The sequence below is a fragment of the Tubulanus polymorphus genome, chromosome 2, assembly GCF_964204645.1.
Source record: "Tubulanus polymorphus chromosome 2, tnTubPoly1.2, whole genome shotgun sequence".
In the NCBI taxonomy this organism is placed as follows: domain Eukaryota; kingdom Metazoa; phylum Nemertea; class Palaeonemertea; order Tubulaniformes; family Tubulanidae; genus Tubulanus; species Tubulanus polymorphus.
The window spans coordinates 678652-702393 of NC_134026.1; the positions used below are offsets into that span (position 1 = coordinate 678652).

The 23742-nt window shown below is 36.9% G+C and overlaps 9 protein-coding genes across 11 annotated transcripts; 3 read left to right on the forward strand and 6 right to left on the reverse strand.

The window, feature by feature from the left end:
* Positions 1 to 272: 272 nt before the first annotated feature.
* On the forward strand, positions 273 to 1491 carry LOC141899791 (uncharacterized). Its single transcript, XM_074786316.1, has 4 exons — positions 273 to 432; positions 513 to 701; positions 877 to 995; positions 1338 to 1491. The coding sequence occupies exons 1-4, from the start codon at positions 362 to 364 to the stop codon at positions 1394 to 1396; spliced, it is 438 nt and encodes a 145-aa protein (XP_074642417.1). The 5' UTR covers positions 273 to 361; the 3' UTR covers positions 1397 to 1491.
* On the reverse strand, positions 1460 to 2621 carry LOC141899790 (uncharacterized). Its single transcript, XM_074786315.1, has 4 exons — positions 2465 to 2621; positions 2137 to 2304; positions 1807 to 1925; positions 1460 to 1546 (listed from the first exon to the last, which is right to left on the reverse strand). The coding sequence occupies exons 1-4, from the start codon at positions 2563 to 2565 to the stop codon at positions 1494 to 1496; spliced, it is 441 nt and encodes a 146-aa protein (XP_074642416.1). The 5' UTR covers positions 2566 to 2621; the 3' UTR covers positions 1460 to 1493.
* Positions 2622 to 4632: 2011 nt separating this feature from the next.
* Positions 4633 to 5526, forward strand: LOC141900224 (uncharacterized). The gene is made up of 4 exons (XM_074787017.1): positions 4633 to 4823; positions 4912 to 5070; positions 5161 to 5279; positions 5428 to 5526. The coding sequence occupies exons 1-4, from the start codon at positions 4687 to 4689 to the stop codon at positions 5469 to 5471; spliced, it is 459 nt and encodes a 152-aa protein (XP_074643118.1). The 5' UTR covers positions 4633 to 4686; the 3' UTR covers positions 5472 to 5526.
* Positions 5527 to 5644: 118 nt separating this feature from the next.
* On the reverse strand, positions 5645 to 6699 carry LOC141900601 (uncharacterized). The gene is made up of 4 exons (XM_074787577.1): positions 6559 to 6699; positions 6078 to 6236; positions 5885 to 6003; positions 5645 to 5729 (listed from the first exon to the last, which is right to left on the reverse strand). Exons 1-4 carry the CDS (start codon positions 6651 to 6653, stop codon positions 5686 to 5688), a joined length of 417 nt encoding a protein of 138 aa, XP_074643678.1. The 5' UTR covers positions 6654 to 6699; the 3' UTR covers positions 5645 to 5685.
* Positions 6700 to 6936: 237 nt separating this feature from the next.
* LOC141900249 (uncharacterized) lies at positions 6937 to 7838 on the reverse strand. Its single transcript, XM_074787051.1, has 4 exons — positions 7614 to 7838; positions 7354 to 7509; positions 7155 to 7273; positions 6937 to 7066 (listed from the first exon to the last, which is right to left on the reverse strand). The coding sequence occupies exons 1-4, from the start codon at positions 7778 to 7780 to the stop codon at positions 6984 to 6986; spliced, it is 525 nt and encodes a 174-aa protein (XP_074643152.1). The 5' UTR covers positions 7781 to 7838; the 3' UTR covers positions 6937 to 6983.
* A 534-nt stretch (positions 7839 to 8372) lies between these two features.
* Positions 8373 to 10200, reverse strand: LOC141900494 (uncharacterized). The gene is made up of 4 exons (XM_074787411.1): positions 10052 to 10200; positions 9494 to 9649; positions 9232 to 9344; positions 8373 to 8590 (listed from the first exon to the last, which is right to left on the reverse strand). Exons 1-4 carry the CDS (start codon positions 10144 to 10146, stop codon positions 8514 to 8516), a joined length of 441 nt encoding a protein of 146 aa, XP_074643512.1. The 5' UTR covers positions 10147 to 10200; the 3' UTR covers positions 8373 to 8513.
* Positions 10201 to 11558: 1358 nt separating this feature from the next.
* Positions 11559 to 13381, reverse strand: LOC141900336 (uncharacterized). The gene has a single exon (XM_074787181.1). It carries the CDS (start codon positions 13186 to 13188, stop codon positions 11641 to 11643), a length of 1548 nt encoding a protein of 515 aa, XP_074643282.1. The 5' UTR covers positions 13189 to 13381; the 3' UTR covers positions 11559 to 11640.
* Positions 13382 to 15862: 2481 nt separating this feature from the next.
* LOC141899653 (protein fem-1 homolog A-like) lies at positions 15863 to 19335 on the reverse strand. The gene is made up of 2 exons (XM_074786082.1): positions 19251 to 19335; positions 15863 to 18934 (listed from the first exon to the last, which is right to left on the reverse strand). Exons 1-2 carry the CDS (start codon positions 19267 to 19269, stop codon positions 16983 to 16985), a joined length of 1971 nt encoding a protein of 656 aa, XP_074642183.1. The 5' UTR covers positions 19270 to 19335; the 3' UTR covers positions 15863 to 16982.
* Positions 19336 to 19567: 232 nt separating this feature from the next.
* On the forward strand, positions 19568 to 23534 carry LOC141900072 (uncharacterized). 3 transcript variants are annotated; one of them, XM_074786786.1, is made up of 11 exons: positions 19568 to 19630; positions 19774 to 19951; positions 20124 to 20280; positions 20663 to 20827; positions 21048 to 21099; positions 21184 to 21504; positions 21686 to 21741; positions 22168 to 22251; positions 22332 to 22425; positions 22653 to 22881; positions 23143 to 23534. In XM_074786786.1, the coding sequence occupies exons 2-11, from the start codon at positions 19866 to 19868 to the stop codon at positions 23324 to 23326; spliced, it is 1428 nt and encodes a 475-aa protein (XP_074642887.1). In that variant the 5' UTR covers positions 19568 to 19630; positions 19774 to 19865; the 3' UTR covers positions 23327 to 23534. The 3 variants fall into 3 exon arrangements, with proteins under 3 accessions (XP_074642887.1, XP_074642889.1, XP_074642888.1); XM_074786788.1 differs by having other exon boundaries at positions 22335 to 22425; XM_074786787.1 differs by lacking the exon at positions 19568 to 19630 and having other exon boundaries at positions 19662 to 19951.
* Positions 23535 to 23742: the final 208 nt, after the last annotated feature.

Consider the following 23742-nt stretch of genomic DNA (forward strand, 5'->3'; position numbering starts at 1 on the left):
TCTTCTTACTTGAAAGGGATGATATTTCTTGTAACTTTCTGCGAGGATGTGAGAATTTGAGGAACAATCTATCCATGAGATGATTTATCAAATGCGTGGGTATTATATCGCCTATAACTACACGAATGTTTGGTTAATGATACAATATTCATAGATTGTGGCATTGATAAGAACGTGCCAGGAAGAGCTAGCGACGATTCACTATATTTATATGAAAAATAGAATAATCATTTATTTATTTAATTTCTTATCACATTCAATGTGTGTCTACGGCGTAACGGAAACAGCTGTGAGCTATACCAGGGTAGATTCCTGCTATTTTCACAGCTAAAATTCAACCAGAAAAATCAAAATCTCTGCGATGAAGATCTTTATTCTTGTTTCTCTTATCATCTGCTTCGTGGAACTGCAAGCACAACTGCATAAACTCGAGTAAACCTCATTCTAATCATTCCGCTACATTTCATTCGCGGTTTTCTAAATATTTTCCTAAGGCATTTTCTTCATTGTAGTACTGAAAAATGGTGTTGTTCGATTGTACCCGAGGACAAGGTGGAAACGAAAACGTATTCGTACGCTAAGAAGACAGAGAAGAAGATAATGATCAAAGTAAAGAAAGGATACGAACCTTGCGAACATGAGTACGACATTGAAGGAGAACCTACTGGAATGTCATGTACAGTTTACGAGAACGTACCGCAGTAAGTTTCTGTTCTTATGATGGAAAATTTGAAGAACCAAATTCGCAGTTGAATTCTCGGTTGAATATGACTCCATTGTTGAAACACATGGGATTTCTTACAACCTTAACCTGACCATTAGCTGTGGAACCGAATCCAGTAAATGCGGTAACTGCACGTGAATATTTGTTTACAGTACTGTAACAAGGTATAAGATTGACTGGAAAATTGAAGAGGTGAGGAATCCACAGAGATGTCCATCTGACAAAATGATCTGCTGCGAGGGATATGAAATGTTCAATGGAGAATGTTACGGTTAGTAGCAGCCCAGCTATACTTATATGTTGGAAAATTGTAACGATGACAAACTACTTTGATTTCTAATGTCTCCATTTTCAAACATTTCATCATCAACAATCAGGCAATGACATTTTGAGCTTAGGCTTATAATATCTTCTTATTTTAATAATTTGATGAAATACTGTGTCCTTGTTTGAAACTACTCCTACGTTCAGATAGAAAGCAAAAAGAGTCGGAAAAGGTTTCTATGTGTTGATGATTCATTTTCCACGATTCGACGATATCCTAGTATAGTTATCATCATTCTCGAATTCATTCAGAGTGTGTTCTATATCATCTTCTGATCTTATTTTGCAGAACCATCAGAAATCGAGAACGTGAAACTACTGACATCCCTCGGATTGATGACCAAATAATAACAATGTACACGTCGTATATCTATTGATAAAGTTACTTCATGTATCTGTTGTATTCATCAAATGCATTGAATAAATCTATCAAATAAACATCAGTTTATCCAAGTCCAAGGTTTCCTAACATCTCGGCAATCTCGGCGTCTTCTTTCGCTGTGGACAGAAAAACGACGACATATGAGGAAATTGAAAAATTTCACGAAAAATTACATGAAGTGTACTTTTTGCCAATCTTAGAGATAAAACATATTTCCGATGCTATACGTGACGTCATAGAACTAGTTCCCAAACATCATATTGACAATGGCATGGCAATGGACTGTGACTTTTACTTCAGTTAACCGCTCGCGTTTGATGGTCAATATACCGTGACGTGAGTTCGCGTAAAATGACCACGATTATATTTGACTTACTCAGACATTGTCCATTGACGTATTTATAACCATCACAACAATGTAGATATTGTTTAGGACAAGGAACGTTCAGGTGAACTTGTTTGGTCACGTGTTGAATGACGTAACGAGGAACCTGACTGAAAATAGATACAAGCAGCGTCATTTAAAAAAAACCGTTGATAAATGATCGTTGGTGACGATCTTTGAATTAAACGGCTGGTTGACCTGAAAGTCATACTGGTCTCAAAGGTTCAACAATTTTAACCACGGGACTTCTTAAAATACGGGAATACGATACAAAATATGATTCAGATATAAAAAATGAAAAAAACAACATTCATAACTTACCTGATATACTCCTTATAAATAGGACAGTCATATTGACCGGGGACTATATCATCTTCACATTCTTTATATCCTATTATTGATGTCCTGGTTATATTTTTCATGATAAGTTTTGCTTCTGTAATTTGCATCTTCTCAGTTCGTTCCGTCTCGATGCTGCAACACCAGCTCCTGTTAAATAGGATAGAATCATAAGCATTAAGATCATAGAATTAGCCGTTAGTTGGCTATAAAGTTAATGGCACTAAAGACTAGTAATTCACTTTTAAAGATAGCGAAATGATAGAATTGAAAGATATAAAATGATTTTGAATTTAACATCTTGACTTACTGCTCCTTTTTCCCATTATTCTTGTTCGGTTTAGCCGATGAACCGAGGCAAACTACCGATGTGAATAGAGCTAAAACTAAAACCCGCTTGACCAGTTCCATATTCAATCATATAATATGAAGTTTAGATGTTTCTATATAGGACTGTAATTAGACTATCAGTAAACGTTATCAGCAAAATGATATAAACGCGAAAAACTAATTGCTGTCCACTCAATTATAGAATATCCATGTCTCGTAATGGCTCCATCCAAATCCATAAATAGGTCAAATATTGCTCATCTACTGTTGTTTACCTCAGAAAAGGCAACAGCATTTTGAATAATATGATCTGAAAACGAAGTGAAAATCATAAAAAGTCAATATGATATATTCACGATTTCACATGAAACTAGACCACAACTAAATAGCTTTTAACGTTATCTTGGTCATAATTGATATAAGTGATATAGAATCCTTACCTTTTCAACACATTAAACCACTCGGCGATTTGATGACCAGTGTTCTCAGGATGCAGTTGTCGTTCTACCTGTTATTGGTAAATGTTTTAAGCGCAGTTGTAGAAGTTGAAGTAACCAGGAGTTTGTCAGACGATGCTATCGAATTGACCAACCGCAAGTAATCATTACAGATACATCGATTACATTATTTCTGAATATCTCATTTGTTTGTAATAGGATAAAAATTTGTCGGTTTGTTTCCGTGACTGAAAGTATGAGAGATAAAGAAATTCATAATAAACTAATTGTGACTAGAGGTTATACAGATGCATCTATGTTTTCGGTGACCATCGTTTATATTCGTTATAACCACCTTTCAACCTGATGAACGATCCCACAATTGATGATATCTTTAGTTTTACATTTTAACGGTTTCGATAAATCTGAATCTTTTCTTCACAGAAAGGGTAATGATCGACATTTTCGATGATCAGCATTTCCGTTTCTCTGTAGCTGAAGTATCATGAATCATAGTAACTGGAAATCATTGTGGAATCGTTCATCATACTGAGAATCAGTTTATCACCGTCACCTTTCTACTTAACACTTCTATAAAGTAAAATAAGCTAAAATTATTTTCTTGATAGATTTCCTTGATGAATCATTTAGTAATTGCTCCTCGTCTATTCAGCGTTGGTGTTAACTACTGCTGTAAGAACAGGCCTGTGAATGCAGTTGAGAGAACCCGTGTAACTGCGCGTAAGAAGGCTGAACGATCAGAAGTCCGAATCGGTAAACAGGACTGTGGATTGTGGGGAATGAAAAATTGCGATAAATATGACTACAAATACAGGTTTGTTACAAGATAGACACCTAACTGTCCTTTTCTCGAAATGTATCTTTCTGTGTGTATCATGTATTTGTTATTTGTAAGAATGTAGTATTCATATTCATCTAAACTAGGAGACATTCGTGGCCAATCTAGAGAAACTAATGTCCATAAATCTTACATATAGTTGAACGTAGGGTGGAAATACTACCCCATTTTTCTTTTAACAACTCGCAATTATACATTTAGAATGTCTACGTACTATGAAGTAGAGAGGTACATGGCGACTGTAGACGGTTCATGTCGTAAGGAAGATATAGTTTGTTGTAATGGTTATTTACATATAAAAACTGTCAACAGATGCGTCCGTAAGTGAAGCTTCCAGGTGTCATGGTTTACGAAATTGATGCCATATATAATCATGGATTAACTATGGATTTCTATCAACTCTTAACATCATTTATCTCATCTTTTATGAATTCTTTTTTCTTTCATATCTAGTGTTGACGGAATTAGAGAACTTGCTGAACCAACTCGGTTAGGCCATCGACTGATGTACGTCCATGGTTTGGCACACACTGAACATGCTCGCACAGGGTCTAAAGATGAATTCGTTGCCGAACAGAAATACTGAATTGCCGAGCCATACAAAATAGTGGAATTCTTTATCATAAATCATTTAATTGAATTCTTAACTGATTCCGAATAAAGTAAATTTGTTTAAACATGCATTCGATTATTATGACTGAAAGTCAATGCACAATTTCAAACTCTCGAACTGAAGCTTTTTTTATTATGTGAATATGCAACATTGGGCAGGAAATTATCGTTAAACGTTTTTTGTTTATCTTTATGGTAATTTTATCATGCACTGGTTGTTAAAATTCCCAGCCACCCGTCTACAGTTCAAAACGTTTTGATACTACATCAAAATAATTCGGCATTTGTGGAACTATGAAATTCCTCGTGATTTTGGCTTTATTTTTGGCTGTCGCCGTGGCCGAAGAAGATGCTGAACGGATGAAACGTTTTCTGTCTTCCAGGCAGTATGATCTCCCATCGGAAGTATTTCAATTAGCCAAAAGAAGCAGGTTCGTTAGAAATGTCAGCCAGAAAAAAATCAATTTCGTTAACAATTCGTGTCAGGCCTATACTCTTCATGGTCAACGATCATTTCAGCAATGGCAATTTCTGTTGTAAAAATCTACCGGTCACCACGGTAACCAAAACACGTCTGGTTAAGAGGGAGAAAGTCGAGAAATCCGAACACAAGATCGGCAAACAGGACTGCGGTTTGTGGGGATTGAAAGATTGTGATTTATATGACTTTAAGTACAGGTTCGTTGATATCAGATCAAATCGATTTTTGAAAATTCATTTATTGAAAGATGATAATTATGAAATGATGATTATAATTGTTTTGTATAGAATGTCGTATTTTTACGAAGTGGAGAATTTCATCACGACAGTTGACGGAACCTGCGCTGAAGAGAACATAGTTTGCTGTAATCAGTACATATTTGTGAAACCTCTTACAAAATGTGTCCGTAAGTAAAACAACCGAATAAATCTATTTCACAATTTTGCGGAAAATATATTCCTTTCATTATTGCGACGGTGCTTTCATTGAAATACCCAAATTCAATTATCGAATCTTCAGAAATATTGATGCTTTGATTATGTTGTGTCTTTCAGTGATGTCAGATCTTGGAAGGATAATAGAAGAACTCGAAGGATAAATTCTTGTAAAGAACACGTGCTTAATAAAAAGCTTCGTAAGGAATCATGTTGAAAGATTTTTCAATATATTTTTCTTTGTGATTTTTACTACACACTTTATGGATGTCGGTGTGCCAACTCGTAAACCATACGTATTTCGAAAATATATTTTCAAGTAAAAAAATTGTTTATTGACGAATTTTATTAGTGAAAGATGTGATCACATAAAACTAATCAGCCATTCAATTTGTCTATGACGCTGTCGAGTTCATCAATAGCTGAAAGGAAATAATAGAAAACAACCTGAATAACGGAATAGACGAATAAGTACCGAGGGTCACACAATGCATGACCATTCACCAGCTAATACGACTCATGACCTCTGAATACAAGCAATAGATTCTTTAAAGTTTCAGTTTGTTTTGATACACACCGACACATTTGTTGAGAGCTTTTATGAACATGAAGCCTTCACAGCAAACTTTATCTTGTTCTGCACAACTTTGATCAGTTGGTGCCGCGTATTTCTCGATCGCGTAATACCAGAACATTCTGAAACAGTTTTAATACAATCTAATTTCTGCTTTATTTATACTAATACGTCGGAACCACGTGAATTTCTATACCTGTATCTCATAGCATATTTCGAGCAGACTTCAGTAAAAAACAAGCCACATCTTTCATATCCGGAAATGTAATTCCATTTTTCTGCTCGTCCACGTTTTTCCATACGGGTTTTAATGATTGGCCTCTTCGGGGCATTCTTACAGCAGAAATTCTCAGAACTTCAATGAAATAAAGAATTAATATGTTGAGACCGGTGTCAACCCAAGAAATAGATTAGTATATATCTTTAAAGCGTTTGTTCCCCGGGGACCGTAACAACGTCTGGTATTCCTTCACCTGTCTGGTTGTCTCCACAGAGATCTCCGTCGCTCTACGATTCTGTGATAGATCAGATCAGACACTAAGGTTCTTGGCGAAGGTATTCCAGACTATTCGAAAAATGTTCTACTTGAGGATAAACAAGACTATGATGTCAATTTTTTGCTGTCAATAAAGCGGGGCTCGTTTTAACGAATGAAAATATTGTTCAAATATAGTCACCTTCGTTTTGAAATATTACTCGGTTTTGACGTTTCCCCGCCATGATCAAATGCTGCTGCTAAACTGAGCAGAACCAGTAGAGTAATACACCTCATTTTACAGATGATTATCTCAGTCTAATGGTCAGATAGTCAATACAAACGACTTCATCCGATAGGTGAAATAGCCATATGCGAACATCCGTTATACTGATAAACTGTACAGATTCACACAATGTTGTGAATGCGTCTTTCCCATGTATAATTTATAGAATTAGATTAGACAAATTTCATCAATTTCTAAAACCTTCATCAATTTGATGTTCCAAAACCCCTTGTGTTTGTTTTCCGTTCCTTCCCGAGTTCTTGCCGAGAGGAGAAATAACGATAACGTAGATAATTTCGAGATTTAAAATGATTTTATTTTTTCGTAACTCGATTCTGTATCTATTTGTTGATTTTGATGAGTCCGGCATCTAAAAGGTCCTTCATAGTGCCGACAAAATCTCCATTTCTCACATCTTCTTTAGCTGCGAATAGTACAAAATAGAACAATAACATTTCAGACACATCACGTAGAATAGATGAGGAGCTTCAGAAAGATGAAAATTTTCTTACAGATGCAATTCTTGGCGACTAAGATGAAACCGTCACAGCAGGTCAGTTTGCCTCCCTCGTCCGGACACTCAAACGTTTGTTCACCCTTTACCGTTTCCACGGAATATTTCGGCGCGGTGCTGATAAAATAATATGGAGAAATTTGGTATGACACATACGATATAGGATAAATATTAGACACATACATTCAATAAGTAACCTGTATTTCATTTCGTAAATCGAACAGCGCTCAAAGCCAAGGTCACCACATGATGTGTAACCAGTCTTAACGAGTTGTGAAACTGGAACTATTTCTAGTTTAATTCTTGTCTTCTGAATGGCTTTCGCAGGAGTTCCATTTATACAACACCAGTTACTGAAATAAACAGAATATAATTTCGTTTATCAAATGAAACGTGAATTATTCTTACCATTCGAATCAATAGCGAGAGTATTCGAAGATTGTTTCTGAATACAAACCTGTTGTCTTTTTCCGATCGGCGTTTGCGACTGAAATACTGTCTCGTCGATCTCGGCAAATTAGCCGGATCAAGATTTGCTAATTGGTCAAGAATATCATCGGTCAGTTCAATCGCCTGAGAAGCGACAATCCCGAAAAATAAAACAAATATTGTCAACTGATTCATCGTCAATATTTCAGTCGGTAGAACGAAGAATGTTTTTTGGAGTCAGTTGTGCAAAATTGTTATCAGAATTTTAAAATCAGATAAAATTGTGATATGACAGTTCACAGGGTGGCCAGACGGAAACCGATCTAAAAACCAAACAATATGATTGATTACATTCTATTCTATCTATAGATGAAAAAATCTTGATATTTGATTTGCAATTATACATACATTACGCGAGTATATTCAACATGGAATAAAAAATAGAAAGAATGAATGGTAAGGAATTTCCTAATCAATCATTCCTAATCAACCATTCCTAATCAACCATTCCTAATCATCAATTCCTAATTATCTATTCGTAATTCGGATGCGAGCTGGTTTAAGCTGATACGATGTATTCAAGGTCGTTTTGCAGGGAAGTTCAAATCTTGCAGGAAAATCCTCGCCTCGCCTTTTTCCCCGTTCGATTTTTGACAGGATTCAACCACCAACCAGACCAGTTGGCCTAAACCATGGTCTGTCTGCCAGGACAGTCAGTAGTAGACAGGAGTTCCTCAGTTTCTATTCAATCAAAGAAAAGCATCGCCATTTGAAAGTATTCAGGAGATTTGTTTATTCGCCGATATTTTTCACAAATTTACAGTTTTATATGAGTCAAATCGATGAAATTTTTCTTTTATTTCGATTTTCATCCTTTTCTTAAATGGAAATTCAGAATTTAGTCTACAGCTGCTTTAGTGTAATGAGTTTAGCGGTTTAAAATTCCGAGATCATTCAACTCATTCAACGCGTCAACAAAGTCATCATCTTTCACTGAACTCTTATCTACAATCGAAACAAAAATATCAATGAAATCAAATGAAAAAAAAAATAACGCTGGTTTCATACGGAAGCCTGATTAGGACAATAATTGGTTTCTATCCGATATCTCAAATCACAGAATAGTTTGCGTACATTATCTACGTGTGTCGTTGTAAATATCGTAAGATACAAACATTTATAATCGTGGTCGATCGTGTATTTCAGGTGCAGATATTGATATCATTTTTAGGTAACCGCAGCCACTCGTAAATTATGCTTAAGACGACTACAAATAATTCTTACAGGGATCGTTTATGCGCAATCTCTAGATTGACCATATATAGGTTATCTAATCGGAACATTCTTGAGAAAACCAGTTCTGGCATCAACGACAAAAAGTCACGTTTTTGTTACGTGACGAAGGTATAGTGGCTTCTTGTACACAAGAACTTCGTGATGAAAAAAGCTATTCTATTTCCTTTTTCCTAGGATATTTCACACCGTTTTAATACTTTTCTGTGAGTTCTCACAGAAGAAACAAAATATGAAATTTCTGATGAAAATTCATGACTAGAGATATATAAAATTTGAATTTTTGACGGTTGATTAACGATTTTCGTTCTGGCGGATTAACGGTCTGGTACATATATTAATTCTGATCTCACCGAGACAGTTGCCCCCGATATTCAGATAACCTTTGCAACATTTGACTTGATTTTCGGGGCACGAGTTCCTCTGCGGTACATCGACAAACTCAAGCATATATTCAGGTTCCATTCTGAAATTATTCATTATCATATACAAGCGCAATGAAAATATTGGGGTGATCCGATAAAAGCTACGTATGGACTGGTCATTTGTTAAATTGTATTCAAGAGAATTACTGAACCATCATCAAAATGGCTGAACCTGAGTCTAAATACCTACCGATACTTTATGTCATATACTGAACATCGTTTGTTGCCGATCGCTCCACATTTTCTGTAACCAACTTTTTGAACATCGCCTTTTTGGACTTGATTTACTTTGACTCTCGTTATTCGCACGATCGTTGCCGGTATTTCATTTATGCAACACCAATGACTGACAATGTATAAAAACCACAACAATAAAGTCATTTTTTCAAAGATTTCTCAATATTTTCCAATTTCTAAGTGATTAAAACCAGACAGCGATGAATTTTTGGATCACTTTTTGCACAAATTTTTCAAACTTTCCAGACTTATGGATTCCCATTGATGAAAATCTGTCCGTGTCGTTAAACAATTCAGAGACAATCCGGTAGTCGCAGTCACAGAGAGAAAAACCACTCCAAAAACTGCTTATATAAGATGACTTTAAGGATATAGTCGAGACGTCGAAAGAAAACCTTTTCAGACTTGTTTCTCATGCGGGGTGTTTCCTTTTCTTTGTTATAGATTCCGCTGCCTGTAGATCAATGATTTCATGAGATATCAAAAAAGCGAAATGAAGCAATCGGCGTACTTATCACTTGGGTCGTCATTTTGTCTCTTCGATCTCTTGGCTCCGATAGACACAACAAACAACGCGAGGAATACTACCAATACGCGAACATACATTTTCAGTATTTGGTAGTTATTCTACAACAAGCTGAATCTCTACTAGTAGCTAGTTCTCTTTTTTGTCGGAATAAAATACGATTTGTTTTATGTTTTAACAATTCGAACAATGATCGGAGGTTGATAAGTATATTGATGTAAAAATGCGCATATGTCGATATGAAAGCGTGAGATATTTCACATTTTTAACACAACGCGAAATTCACTGTTTTTCTAATGATAGATTCAGGTTCACCGGATATTGAAATAAACATCAAACGCTGTCATTGAACTCGTGGACCAATAAAACACACAATTTCATAAAGAAAGAAATTTTCATTTTTTTTTTTCAATTTTATTTCTGCATGTACAAACTGAAACGAATCGACTGATTATAGTGTAACACACTTTATCCTTTAAATGCATTGATGTTGGACACCAATTTTGAAAGTTCTCGAAAATCTAGAAAATAATAAAAGGACATTTAGAACTGATGTTTTTGACCAAGTTCCACGGTTATGAGCTAACATTTCAATAATTGAAAATAAACTAATTTCATCTCACAGTCAAATCAAAACCCACAACTAAGGAACTGGATGCTTGAATGAAGAACGTCATAACTAAAAACCCTCGTCACATATTTTCACTTACCAACACATTTGTTAATAGATTTGATAAATAAGTATCCCGTACAACAACTGCGATCTTTTTGTGGACATCCTCTCAAACTAGCTCCATTCCGACAACAATATCTATTATCAGAGCTAAAAATAGAACAAATTTTATCGTTTAGCAGAAAAAAAAACGTATTAGAAAAATTATACAAGTTCAAGTGAAAATCATGAATCAATCACCTCCGTCTCCTGTTTGTTCTGTCCTGGCAATCTGCCATCGTGATTAACATAATCGCTATTAAAACCAGAATACCGACGGTTTTCATGATTCCAATATTTCAAAAATACCAAAAGAAAGAGAGCCTCTAACTAATAGCGAGCGGTATTTATGATTGGATTTCATTGTCCAGATGAGAGAGACATGGACAGATATCTGTATGCACATCCGCTATTATCAAACAAGCTTCAGTTCATACGTGTTCAACGGTCAAATTCTCATGTAAAATCACACAGAATCGTTGTTTCTGTCAGAATGGACTGATGTTCACATTTCAGCGTAAGTGGGCGATTTGTTTGTTTGGTTGTATATATCATCTCTTTGCATCCTAAATTTGTCGGTCGGTTGCGTTTCGATGGCATTATAACAATTACTGATTGTGAAATGTTGAGTATGTGGAATTTTGGAAAACGCTCACCAGAAACTACGGATATTTCATTTACAATTGATTTTATTTGTTGGGTATAAACAATATAAAAATATCCATAATACGATTTCAACAACAAAAAATACATATTCTATTTAAGGACGTGAATTTTTTTTGTGATTAATTATATAAAACCCGTTTATAAAAATGTATTACACGATTGCGTGTTAGGTATATGTATAATTCATAGCAAATTTTCACTGCGCATCATCAGCGCGCACCGGGCTTATTGTTCTATTCGGGAATGTATTCTCTTTTCTAGGTGTTCCGCAACACGAATCGTCGGAAGTTTCCTCCAGTGTCTCGAGATGTCGCGAGGGTCGCGTCTCGAACTGACACGACTTTGAAAATCGTCTCAAATCCGAAGTTAGATCTTTGATTATTTCCTCGTAAATATCGCATCCGACTGAAATAGGTCTACGTGACCTGGGCACCGTGTTCAGATCAGTCAGCGATCTGGAACGTTTCGAATCTTTGACCGCGGTCCGCTCGTTGCGACACTCGCTTCGCGTATCTAAACCTACTTTACTATAAAAGCACTCGATCGACCGCGAGATATCTCGAGATATTTCCGACAATTTTCTATTCATATCTCGAGACGCTAAAGATACATCGAGATAGCTACTATCCTCTCGATCGCTAGAACTAACCGAGTATCGTTCGAACTTTCTCGAACCACCGCCGCCATCCGAGTCGTGATAATTCTTGCGAAGTATCGTGCTGCCCATTTTAGGATATCGGGGATAAGAACTGACGCTGCGTCTGGAATCTTGTGAAGAATGGCTCAACGTACTGAGATTACTGTTCGAATAACCGTGTTTCATCACGTGCTCGTTATTTAACATCTGTCCACGTAAAATAGAGGGAATCATACTGACTTTGATATAGTTATCTGAAGCTAGTAAGCGTTCCGGGCTGAGTGGGGGTAACGGTAGGGTATCACGGGTATCACGGGTATCACGGGTATCACGGGTTTTTCGCTCGGTCTGAACGCGAGAATATGTATTAGATGAAGAATAGCCATCACTAGTGCTCATGGTCGGGACGGAAGTTTTAGTTAAATAAGAAACTGAAGTGTCGTGACTGGCGAATGAACTGGTCGATGCAGATTTTGAAATCCGTTTATCGTCAATATGGAAATAGTTAGAGTTTGAAGTCGGTTGGGTGTTCTCGGTTGGAACTCGCGCATCTGACGATTTTGCGCGTAGTTGATCGAAATGAAGCCGCGTTTCATTCTGTTTACTCGAATTGATAGATGTATTCGACATCGTCGAGACGGGAACGGTTTGGTGACAAAAACACTTGTAATAAATAAGTTGCGACGCCATAGCAACTATCAGACCTCCGACAACGATAGCACCGTATATGAAAAAATTACGAGTAAATGGCGAATTACGTTGATCGAAAATCGTCCATGTCACGAATAAAGTCACGTTTTCTAAAGCCATTATCACATAAAAAGACACGAGTCTGTATTTAGAATATTCGCCTATGTCTACGTAAGCGAATATGTACGTATAACCGGCCACTAAATGGACGAGGAAATTGTGATATTGCGCGGCGTTCTTTTTGGAATAAACTCCCAGAATTTGTAACCAAACGAACATGATGAACCAATGAAGAACGGTAGCCAGAAATATCCAATAACGATAGGCGATCGCAAATAAACCCAGTACACAAACTCTCGACGATATCTCTCCTAATCTCCAAAATAATTTTAGGATTATCCGAGCGAAAATGTTCATATTGCCGACAAGACGGGATTCGTGATTTCTGCAATGCGTGGCCAGGCACCAGACTAACGAGACGCAGTCCACGACAAGAGCTGCCAGAATTCTCCAATCGAATACAGCGTTGAATTGTAATATCAGAAAACAACACGCTATGATCCTCGGAAAACTTCCAGCAAATGCATTTATCAATTGAAGGAAAGATATTTTTTTCATTTTGTCTTTGGTTTTAGTTTCGTCCGTAGAAACAGTCACGCATCTATAAATAATTCCTAATTGTAACAAATGTGACGTCACTTCAACGACTCGTTGTAAAACGACAGCCCGTTTCCGGCGCCAATTTCTTCCATCGGCGTAAAACCAATGTAGCGACAGACACTGCATCATGAGTAGGGGTAGAACGGCCAAACCGAGAAATACCCCGAACCATACCGTCTGATAGCGAGTGTAGAAAAAATGGCACAGAATCGCGTTCACCGCTAACTGTATAACATGCGTTAAACCAGTGAATGTAGAGAAGCATATCGCGTACACAAACATCGTGAATTTAAATCTGAAAAAAAAAACAAATTCTATTAGAAGAACATTCACTGTAGTATATATCCGTGTTAAACTCAGATTTAAAAATGACAAATCGCTAGGAAAGAAATGAGTCATGTGAATTTGAATATCCAAGAAACTGGATTTCAAATGCATTTTTAGTGGTGAATTGCAAAAACACAATGCTTTTTACCTTTCAATTACAGCTTTTGTAACAAACTAAACTAGATTTACGATATTCGGGTATATATTACACGCGGTTCTTTGCTAGTTACTAAAAACACACATAACAGGGTTATATTTGAATTAGGTGGCAATATTTGACAAATGTAAACCATTCTCTTTGCCGCGAGCAAAATTGGTTGGAACCTGAAACCAGCTAATGGAACAAAACAAGAATAGGTTCAATATTTACTCACGGTTTCGTGTGAGCGAAATACTTATAGAATGTGCTATAAAAGTTTAGAAGATTGACTTTATTTGACATATTTCCGCATTTGAGAAATATGTAATTCATATAATTCGTCGTATACATGTACTCAATAAGTGTAAGAATAATGCATAAAAAGTAGTCAAATTTGAACAGATGTGAGCTAGTTAACATCCAAAAAGGAGACAATAATTTGATTGAAATAAAACTACGAATCTATATTCTAGATTGGCCGTAACAATCAGGCTGAGAATATGCAGAAAACAGACAAGAAATATTACCTTCAGCGATAAGATTCCTGTTCATGTTATCGTGGACCTTGATGAGTCCACATTTTCTGAAGTTGATCACTCGAAGAAACCCAGCTTGGTTTAGGCGACGTCTGGTCCCGTGTTAACGTGGGAACCTCTTTTAGATCATGCTGGTTAACGGTCACGTCTGAATACGAAATCCACGGATAAATGTGCATTTGATAATAAACGTAGTTGATATGCAAACAATAGGTATTTAACACCTCAATTTGGAGAATTATCGACGAATGAAAACGTAATAAACATAAGTGCAAAACGATTCTAAGAAAATATCGCTAACGATTCATTTTCCAGGTCGCAGTGGGAAACTTCACGGTCCGTTATGACGTAGAAATAGCTGAATAGGGAAGAAATTCGCTAATCTTTTTTCTGATGAATGCATTTAGAGGACAATTAAAACTCGATCATGAAACCGGATTTGCCATTTTACACCGAAGATTTCAATTCAGAAAAAGTCTTCAGAAAAATATGATCGCATTTCAACACATGCTCCAATCAGAGATTGTATTCATTCATGATTAAGACTTAACTTCATTTGGTTTGAAACGAAGATTATCTGATAATTCGCCTCATTAGTTATCAACAATATCAATTCCTCTCGTCTGACAAAACAACAAAAATAATCTGTCGTGAATAAAAATGATAAGATCTTAAATTGCTTTTTCTGTTTATTGGGTCAACCCGAACCAAACTAATCCCTGTAGAATGTTTGAAAACCGTTTATTCTATCGCATTTTCCTACCTGGTTATACCGAATAATATCATATTCCACTCCACCACGAGCGCTTTCCGTATTAACTTATATTCGTCGAACTGTCCACGTCAAATAATCCATAATCAATTTGGTTATTGTGAGATGAATTAATAAATCATAATTTCGTGCCAGTGTCAATAGATAATTACCGCTATTAGGCTAACAGCGGCGGGTACTTGGCACTGAAAGTAAAACTACAGGACTGTCACGCAAGGATTTCAGTATAACAAGCACTGGCACCGCGTGAAAGAAGAAATTATTTGGAATATAATTGGAACAGTTTATCAGCGACAATAGTTCGTTAAAACTGTGAAAAATTTTCTCATGCTGTCGTTCGAATATTTTGACACGCATGCGTGCGAAATACTATTCAGAAAAAGACCAATCAGTTTGTTATTTATTCAAGACACGATTTCCTCAGACGGTTCTCAGATTTGGGAAAAAAATAGCCGTATCCGTCGTGGTATACTCGTCTTTTTAGACCTTGACCTGTGCAAGCGATAAACATCAGAATCCTCTTACAGTTCGCTTGATTGTGGGTTTATTCTTCGGTCAGTCGGTTTGAGAAAATCCAACAAAACTAGAGGACTTAAATTTAACAACTAAACATTTATTTCAAAGCGATTTCAGAGCTTTCATCGAACGTACATTCATTTAGACAAATATTACATTTATCAACATTAATACACTTATAATCTGAGGGACAAGAAAGAAACTTCACATTTTACCAGTCGGCCAAATCTCTTCCTATATCAGGTACAGTTAGTACCTGTTATACGGTATTTTCTGCAACTTGCAGCTACCATTCCACCCAGGCTTGTATTCTGTTTAAAGCAATATCAGCTGATCTAAAGTAAATGCATTGCCATGCTTCTGAATTTTTCAAAAATGAACTACAATAATCTTTTATGGCAAACCTATCCATATATAGTGATAACTGATGTATGTTAGAATTGTCATGTTTCTCAGGTTCTTCTAAATCTCTGATATCACCGGAGGGTAAACTATCTACTCGGGGGACACTGTCCGATGTAATCTCCTATCTCTATAGCTATCATCTCATTTTATTCAGTTTATACAACATCTAGATCTATTATGTAGATACTAATAGCACATTCATATAGTACAATATTAACAATTTTGCTTTAATACTTAATAACCATCGTTTTATTTTATTTTACCTCTTTATGAAATACCAATAGAGGTAGGGGTGAGGGGTAACCCATTCCTGAATTACATCATGTTTTATAAAATATCACAATAGACCGAAAGCCACAAGTAGAAACTACATTCATTATCCATTGATAAGTCGTTATTTTGCGCAAAATAAAAACATTTTAAAATATTAGTCTTTAGCAAAACATGCAGTTTAAAAAGAGGAACAAGAAACCACACTCAATAAATTCTTGATTTGAGAATATTATATCAATGAGTCTAAAAATTTAAGCAGGGCTTGGTCATTCGCTGGTAAAACTCGCGATGTAAGCTCCAGGAGAAAGCGACCAGACCGTGGCAAGTGAGAATGGAAGCAGGTACTACGCAGCGGATCTAGGAAAATAGGAAAGTTAGGGTGTTAATGAAAAGGAAGGCATTCCTACTGGATTAGGATGAGTGTTAAATTTATAGGTTTTAACACGATCTCTATCTTGACAATAAGGGAAACCTTGATGGGAAAGCAAGGATCCAGACCCCTAAACCAACCCCTAGATCCGCTCCAGTATCAAGCTTCCAAGAAGCTGCTCATAGGAGTCATCAGCTATGTCAAAGCTTTGCGTCAATGCATTTCGATGAATGGTTTCAGATTACGAGGTATATCTGCATCGGAAAACGTTAACTGATGTTTCCGAATTGCGGCAGCTGCCAAACATTTCAACGATAAATAATCGAACACCGCGACCGGACAACCCTGTTTAATCAACTCAACGTAGGCTACTTTCAGTTTGTGATTACACGCGTCGACGTGCGCTCCGTGATCTAACAGATAGGTGGCGATACCGCTTAAATCAGAATTACCGACGCCGGCGACGGTGTCGTTTTGCATGCTTTCAGCGAGTACGTGGAGTGCGGTATTACCGTAAAGATCGGTAGCGTTCACGTTTATACCGCATTCTATCAGTATTTTAACGATCGGTAAATTCGGTAGATTCGAACATTGTTCGTGATCGACGGTCGATGATTCCTTGCATAGAGCCAGGTGAAGAAGTGTTTCTTTCTTCGGCCCGAGAGGTTTCAACGATATCAGCTTGTGAACGAGTTTACGAAATATGAACTTCTCGTCGTCTTTAAGATCTAACGCGCACAACAGATTCGTTACGTGTAAGAATAAGAGTAAAACCGTATGGAAAAATTCCATATATTGAACGAAATTTGAATCGGACGAATCGGGCATCAAACGAATCCCGTTTTCGATCTGATCGGCGGCGATCGTTAAAACTTTATAAACGTCCGCGAATTGAATCGAAGTGCGACTAGAAATCGGCAGAACCTGCTCTTCCAACCAGACCTCCCAGAACAAACGCGTGATCGCGAGTAAATGAATGAAAACGGTTTCCTGCGTGATCGGTTTATAATGCGTGTGACGTATCACTAGAACGTACGTCCAGATATCGATACATCGTTGATACCGATGAGTATCGGCGTAGACAGCGCCTCGATACATCAACCCGAATGTCGTGTCTTTATGAGTCGGGCCGAGGATACGTTCTCTGATTAACAGCGCTTGCATGTAAATAGCGTCGGGATTCTGAGCGACGACGTTCAAGTCGTTCTCGTCGATGAATTCGATCGTGTTCTCGTAAGCCGGATTCGCCGATTTATTCACGAGAAGCGATTTTTCGGTGACGCTCGACGCGAACTGTCGACGCAGCCGTAACGCCTCGCGCCAGAACGACAAACCCTTCGGAATATCGTGTTTTTCATCGACGTAATTCGCGCCCATTAATTCGTAAGCTCGTACGATCATGTCTTTATCCGGGTTATTCTTGACGATCAGATACTCGACGATATCCTCGAATCCTCGCAGCGACGCCGTCTGCAACGCGTCGTCGCCGATTTCATTTTTCAGCGAAACGTCTGATTTGCGTTCGACGAGGAGTTGAACGGTTTCTAAGCGACCCTCGCGTATCGCGTAATGTAACGCGAGGTTTCCCGAGTTATCTTGAGCGTTCACTTTAGCTCCGTGTTCGATCAGAAACGTGCACAATTCTACGCTCTGTACCGAATTAATCAAACAAGTTCCACCATTGATGTTCGGTTTATGAATATCGGCGCGGTTTTCGACGAGTAATTTTACGATGTCGATGTTCGACATGTAACAAGCGGAACGAACGGGTGTCGATTGGGTGTCAGACATCCCATTTACATCGGCTCCGTGTTGGATTAAAGATTTCACCACGTCGACGTGATTAGCTACAGCCGCGCACCACAGAGGGGTAACCATGTGCTTCGAACGATCCTCGGCTACCTCGTAAACGCTGCGCTGCTCGATATCGACGTCGCATTCATCCAGGAAATAATTCACGAAATGCACGAAACCTTTTTTGCACGCGAGAAAAAAAGGCGTTTTGTCGTGGAATTTCAGCGATAATATTTTTGTTCGCGTCTTTTTATCCAATGGTTTTAATCGAGCTTTCGTTCGCCACAAGTTGTTCTGATCGACAAAATGCCAGATTTCTTTCATACAAGCGTAAAGTTCACTGGGCGTCATTGTATTATCAGTCGTACAACCTGAAATAGAAAACAGTCGCCCGGTTATAACAGATTCAGTATCTGGTAGTAACTTGCTATTGCATTCACTATCAGTGAGTAACAACAGGGATCAAATATGTCAAATGAATCCAATGAATTCAAGCCTTTAAAAACCTAGATCCGAAGGATGTAAAGCTACAGGTTATTTCATTGACTTTTTCATAATAAAAATTTGATTGACAGACATATTGAATTGAAGATGTGTCTGGAAAGTAATTTTTGTGATAAATTATCTGCATTATTTCAGTTACAGCTACAATCAATACTTAGATAGAATATTAAATCTTCAACGCACCTTTGATTATCTTAAGCATTTGAGCTTTCGTTTTGTGGAACGCTTCTATTATCAATGATTAGCAAATTTCGACAATTTCGGTGCAATTTTTAGCTTAGAGATGACGTCACGGCTTCCCCGGGAATCCCCGAACACGGACTACTGGCTCGATTGGCTGGCCTGGTGACCGGGTCCATGAGGTGCTGCCCCTATGTAAATCATTAGCGGCGAATATGTGAACTAATGCAACTTCACAATATTCTTACTGTAGCATGCGAGTAATCGGGGATTTCAAATCGATTCTCAACATTCTCCTTAAAATCAGTTGCCGGGAAATTTGGAAATACTTCAAATAGGAAGGAATTGCGATTTGGTAATAAAACTATCTGGATACAAGCAAGGTGAGGTCCTCCTGCAGGGTGTAACTACGGAAAAAAATTATCTCATATGTCACCTAGGGGCTTCCGTATGTAACCCATCGTAACCGTCCAAATACTTTCCATTGAATTGACCTGTTCCTTTTTGTCTGTATTTGAAATTTCAGAGGATCAGCAAACATTGTAATTTGTATTGTATTGTGGTCTTGGATCCACAAATCAGTCAACGTCAAGAGTTCAGTGTCAAAAATAGAATAAAATGTCTACAGGAGATATCAAAAATAATCTGAGAAAATTGCAGAGAATGATAGATAGAATAAAGTATGAAGAAGCAGATTACACGGCGTAAGTTGTTTTTTCAAGTCGTGCCCGAATAATACCAAAACTTAAAAGTCCATAAATCCTAAATGCTGATTTTTAAACCCCTGCTCCACGCATGATTTTATCAAAGTGCCAAATTTTTCTCTGCTGTTAATTTATAGATGGATGTTTAAACTTCTGCTTGTATTTATTTTAGTCTCGCTCGAGGAGATGCTATTGCTTTCCTAGGCATTTATCACTACTTGTTAATGGACTTCAGCTGTCCAGTGTCGACTCATATCTCACAGTCATCATTATCTAACGTAGAGATATTCGGCAAATCCGATCTCAAATTCATGGAGGCAGTTTATCGGGTAAATATCTAATATTCTTTCCTGTTTATGCAAATAATCTTAACAGTTAACAATGAACTCATACTTGGTCAACTTATACCCTTTCTAAGTCTTAACCGCTTCAGTGCTAACTAATTAATACCCTATAGTGCTGGAGATAATTTGAAAATTTTGAAAAATTCCACCTGAGTGTGTTGAATAAAGGGAATACCATTATAGTGCGCCTACAACACGGCACTGAAAGGGTTAATGGACCTAACTATGTTCAACTGTTTAAATTTCTTGACATTTCATGTATCTGGTATTAACAAAAACATAAAAAATACTAGATGTAAAACTATATTATCAGAAAAAAAAGGATTTTTTTACAGAAGTTAAAAATATAAGTTGAATCTATTTACAGATAATGCGAGACCTGTTTTCATATAAACCACCTTTGACTAAAGAACAGTTTTTTAGCTCGGGCTTCGGCGAACGTAAAGTTATAATGTGTACGGAGATTATAGAAAGGGTTGCCAAGTTACACCAGAAGTTGGCGCCGAAACCGGTTAGAATAACAAAGTCAGCGGTATGTTTAAAACTCTGGGTTCATTACTAATCCTTGGTTCTTCGAAAACCTAAGGAATTGTTTTCAAGGACGGTTTTTCGCTGTAATTTTTAGTCAATTTGTTTAGCTACTCAATATTACCGATATGTAAACATCTTTGAATCTTTCCTTGAAAAATTCTCAAATTATATACAATGACTTTTCTAGATTTCTAGAGTGTTTAAGTGTCATTGTTCTTTAGAGTACCTGTCAAGACTCAGTGAATTCACCGAAAAAACCTACAGTCCAAGAAGGTATTTATATGAGCAAAACAATTCTTACTTTTCGATGCGGTGATTGAAATCATTGTCCCTTTTCCTTTCTTTCGTACTTTTAAGTCGTCCCGAAAAAACGCTACAACTCTGGCAAAACTTCTTCGAGAATGGACGTATCCAACTGCAGTTCAGCCTCTTCTAAACTGTCAACTCAAAAGAAATCATCCAGTGAAATGTGTCTACCTCAAACGACACGAGCTGTTGTTAAAGAGATACCGGTATCAGATGTATCTGAGAGTATCCCGAAACCGGCTCCCGTTTCATATGACGATTCGTTCAAACATCCAAAAGTCACAACGGCTCCTGTCGTACAGAAAACAGCCATCGTACAGAAATCAAAACCAAATCCCGTTAAAACATACGTCGCTGCAAAAGGCACCGCAGGTAAATAAACATGGGTCATTTCATTGTCATGAAACTACAGTTAAATTCTCACGCTTGGGTTTTTGACAAAATTGGAAAAAAATTAAAACCATTTTTACGAATTCTTAATGTATTTATTGTAATTTATACATGAATCTAGATGCTTGATTCAAATATTTTTTCTTATTTCTATTTATTACAGGAATCAAATTGAATATAAATCGTGGTTTTGATGATCATTCAAACAATTTTAGAATGGTACGTGAGTGTTCAATCGTCATTTCAACGTGGACATTTATATCTGAATTAAAGTTATTGATATCAACTGCTATAAAAACCATTGATGGCGGCACACTAACCGTGTTGTAACAAAAACATAAGAGAAAGAAATATAGTTTCCTTGAGAAGATGATTACGATTAGGTTATAGTAGAAACATTGAATAAGCTATCAGCTCAAGGAAACATTTCAGACTATTCCTTGGTGATGTGTTGATCTTTCTCTTTAGTTTTCAGTTCTGAATATTGAGTAGATGATTGAATCTGATTTAAACATAGCTTTCATTTCACTCAAATACACACATCACGGCGTCCACGCCCTCCCTCTACAAAAACCCAATATTTCTATATAAAATTAGTGTGAGATTTAATATAAATGTGATTCCTATTGTTTACTTCTATTTCAGACTGATTTAGCAAATCAAATGGAGAATGTTTTAGCAAGGATGACATTACTGGAGAATAAAGTAGCTATTATAGAACAGCAGCTGGTTCGTATTCTAATTCAACCACTCTTTATCCTATGTCTACGCGATAAACCGTGATAACTAACTGTTTGTTTTACACGTAGCAGGCTACAACCACTGCACAACCTGTACAGAGTATGATAACACCCGAGAAACCAGTAACACCACCTAAAGCAATCATCAAACAGGCAGCTCCTTGTAAGTTTAGACATTAGTGGTTTGTTCATAAGAAAATGCGCGTTAAACTTTGCTGTTTCTAACTTCCTTCCTCATGTGATTTTAAGTATCATGTTCAAACAAGAGACATACTGATTTTGACCCCCAACTGCTTGTACCATTAATGCACCCTACTTTCTTAAGAACAGCCCATTTAGTCAACTATAGTCAAACTTGGTTTGTCATGTATTTCATATTTTCTCTATAAGATGCACCAGAAACGGTTCCGATCACACCTGACAATCTACTGTCACCGATCAATGTTTTACCCGCTTGTACCAAACGTAATTCACCTGAAGTTACGATGATAAATAAAGACGTGGATGTCGATGACCATACGTCGAAGAGTTCTAGCACTCCGGAACATTCTCTGTCCGATATCGCCATCGCTAATTTAGACGGCCAACAGAAAATGCAAGCATGGAATATATTGACTCTGTAAGTATTGACTGTCAACTTACTGTTGAGACTTATACCTTGCTGGTCAATAACTGAACAAAATTGTAATTTTAAATGACAATGAACTTAATTTTAGTAATCAAGGATTTAGGTGGAATAAAGAACTCTCTAACTTAGACTATAATTTCTGCTTTTTAGCTCAGATTTTGCTTAACTGCGACTAATCTTTCCGAGGTCTTGAGTTGGGCGACATTTACTGTTCCGGTAAAATGACAAGCGTTGTTAAACTGTCTGTTGTAGCATGAAGAACACTAAAGAGATGCTTTACGGAGGAAAGAAGGAAGATAGAAATAATAACGACTGCAATGATAAATGCGAGAATATAATTTCGCAAGATGAACCGTGCGCCGCGGTAGAAGAACCCGTCGATGAACCCGAAATAGACATTAACGGAGATCTTAAAATCATCAATGCTCCATTTTGAAATTTAGATCCGCTCTGATAGAGATTGTAATGTATATAAATTGTATAATTACTGTAGAAATAACTATTTGTTATTAGCAGTCCGATTTATGTTCATTTTGTATTCTGCTGGTTCGGAGTAAAGCCATTAATTTAATTTTAATTCGACAATTCAACTTTTCTCGTTATTCCACTTAGAAATGAGTAAAATATTCAATCTATTCATTGAAAAACCCTGTATGTGATAAATACCGTTTTTGCTTTCAAATATATTAATCAATAAATTAAGACAGTGAAATCGTTCATAATTCATATTTGAGGAGTAATCAATCAGATTATTGGATCACATCAAAGTTTTCATCAGGCAAATACGGTTTCATCTCTCGGATTGGAATCAACAACTGAGGCTATCCTTACTTTTATAGTTCATTGAAATCA

Excerpts from the sequence above, each read along its gene's own strand:
- LOC141899791 (XM_074786316.1), top strand. The coding sequence starts at position 362 with ATGAAGATCTTTATTCTTGTTTCTCTTATCATCTGCTTCGTGGAACTG. Across the intron at positions 433-512 it reads GCACAACTGCATAAACTCGA|TACTGAAAAATGGTGTTGTT; the intron begins GTAAACCTCATT and ends TCTTCATTGTAG. Across the intron at positions 702-876 it reads GTTTACGAGAACGTACCGCA|TACTGTAACAAGGTATAAGA; the intron begins GTAAGTTTCTGT and ends ATTTGTTTACAG.
- LOC141899790 (XM_074786315.1), bottom strand. The coding sequence starts at position 2,565 with ATGGAACTGGTCAAGCGGGTTTTAGTTTTAGCTCTATTCACATCGGTA. Across the intron at positions 1,926-2,136 it reads ATTTATAAGGAGTATATCAG|TCAGGTTCCTCGTTACGTCA; the intron begins GTAAGTTATGAA and ends ATCTATTTTCAG. Across the intron at positions 1,547-1,806 it reads CGTCAATGGACAATGTCTGA|CGAAAGAAGACGCCGAGATT; the intron begins GTAAGTCAAATA and ends TTCTGTCCACAG.
- LOC141900224 (XM_074787017.1), top strand. The coding sequence starts at position 4,687 with ATGAAATTCCTCGTGATTTTGGCTTTATTTTTGGCTGTCGCCGTGGCC. Across the intron at positions 5,071-5,160 it reads TTATATGACTTTAAGTACAG|AATGTCGTATTTTTACGAAG; the intron begins GTTCGTTGATAT and ends TGTTTTGTATAG. Across the intron at positions 5,280-5,427 it reads ACCTCTTACAAAATGTGTCC|TGATGTCAGATCTTGGAAGG; the intron begins GTAAGTAAAACA and ends TGTGTCTTTCAG.
- LOC141900601 (XM_074787577.1), bottom strand. The coding sequence starts at position 6,653 with ATGAGGTGTATTACTCTACTGGTTCTGCTCAGTTTAGCAGCAGCATTT. Across the intron at positions 6,237-6,558 it reads AGTAATATTTCAAAACGAAG|TTCTGAGAATTTCTGCTGTA; the intron begins GTGACTATATTT and ends ATTTCATTGAAG. Across the intron at positions 6,004-6,077 it reads AAATATGCTATGAGATACAG|AATGTTCTGGTATTACGCGA; the intron begins GTATAGAAATTC and ends AAACTGTTTCAG.
- LOC141900249 (XM_074787051.1), bottom strand. The coding sequence starts at position 7,780 with ATGAATCAGTTGACAATATTTGTTTTATTTTTCGGGATTGTCGCTTCT. Across the intron at positions 7,510-7,613 it reads CGATCGGAAAAAGACAACAG|TAACTGGTGTTGTATAAATG; the intron begins GTTTGTATTCAG and ends TGTTTATTTCAG. Across the intron at positions 7,274-7,353 it reads ATTTACGAAATGAAATACAG|CACCGCGCCGAAATATTCCG; the intron begins GTTACTTATTGA and ends TTATTTTATCAG.
- LOC141900494 (XM_074787411.1), bottom strand. The coding sequence starts at position 10,146 with ATGTATGTTCGCGTATTGGTAGTATTCCTCGCGTTGTTTGTTGTGTCT. Across the intron at positions 9,650-10,051 it reads AATGACGACCCAAGTGATAA|TCATTGGTGTTGCATAAATG; the intron begins GTACGCCGATTG and ends ATACATTGTCAG. Across the intron at positions 9,345-9,493 it reads GTATATGACATAAAGTATCG|AATGGAACCTGAATATATGC; the intron begins GTAGGTATTTAG and ends GAATAATTTCAG.
- LOC141900336 (XM_074787181.1), bottom strand. The coding sequence starts at position 13,188 with ATGAACATTTTCGCTCGGATAATCCTAAAATTATTTTGGAGATTAGGA.
- LOC141900072 (XM_074786786.1), top strand. The coding sequence starts at position 19,866 with ATGTCTACAGGAGATATCAAAAATAATCTGAGAAAATTGCAGAGAATG. Across the intron at positions 21,742-22,167 it reads ATTCAAACAATTTTAGAATG|ACTGATTTAGCAAATCAAAT; the intron begins GTACGTGAGTGT and ends CTTCTATTTCAG. Across the intron at positions 22,882-23,142 it reads GCATGGAATATATTGACTCT|CATGAAGAACACTAAAGAGA; the intron begins GTAAGTATTGAC and ends TGTCTGTTGTAG.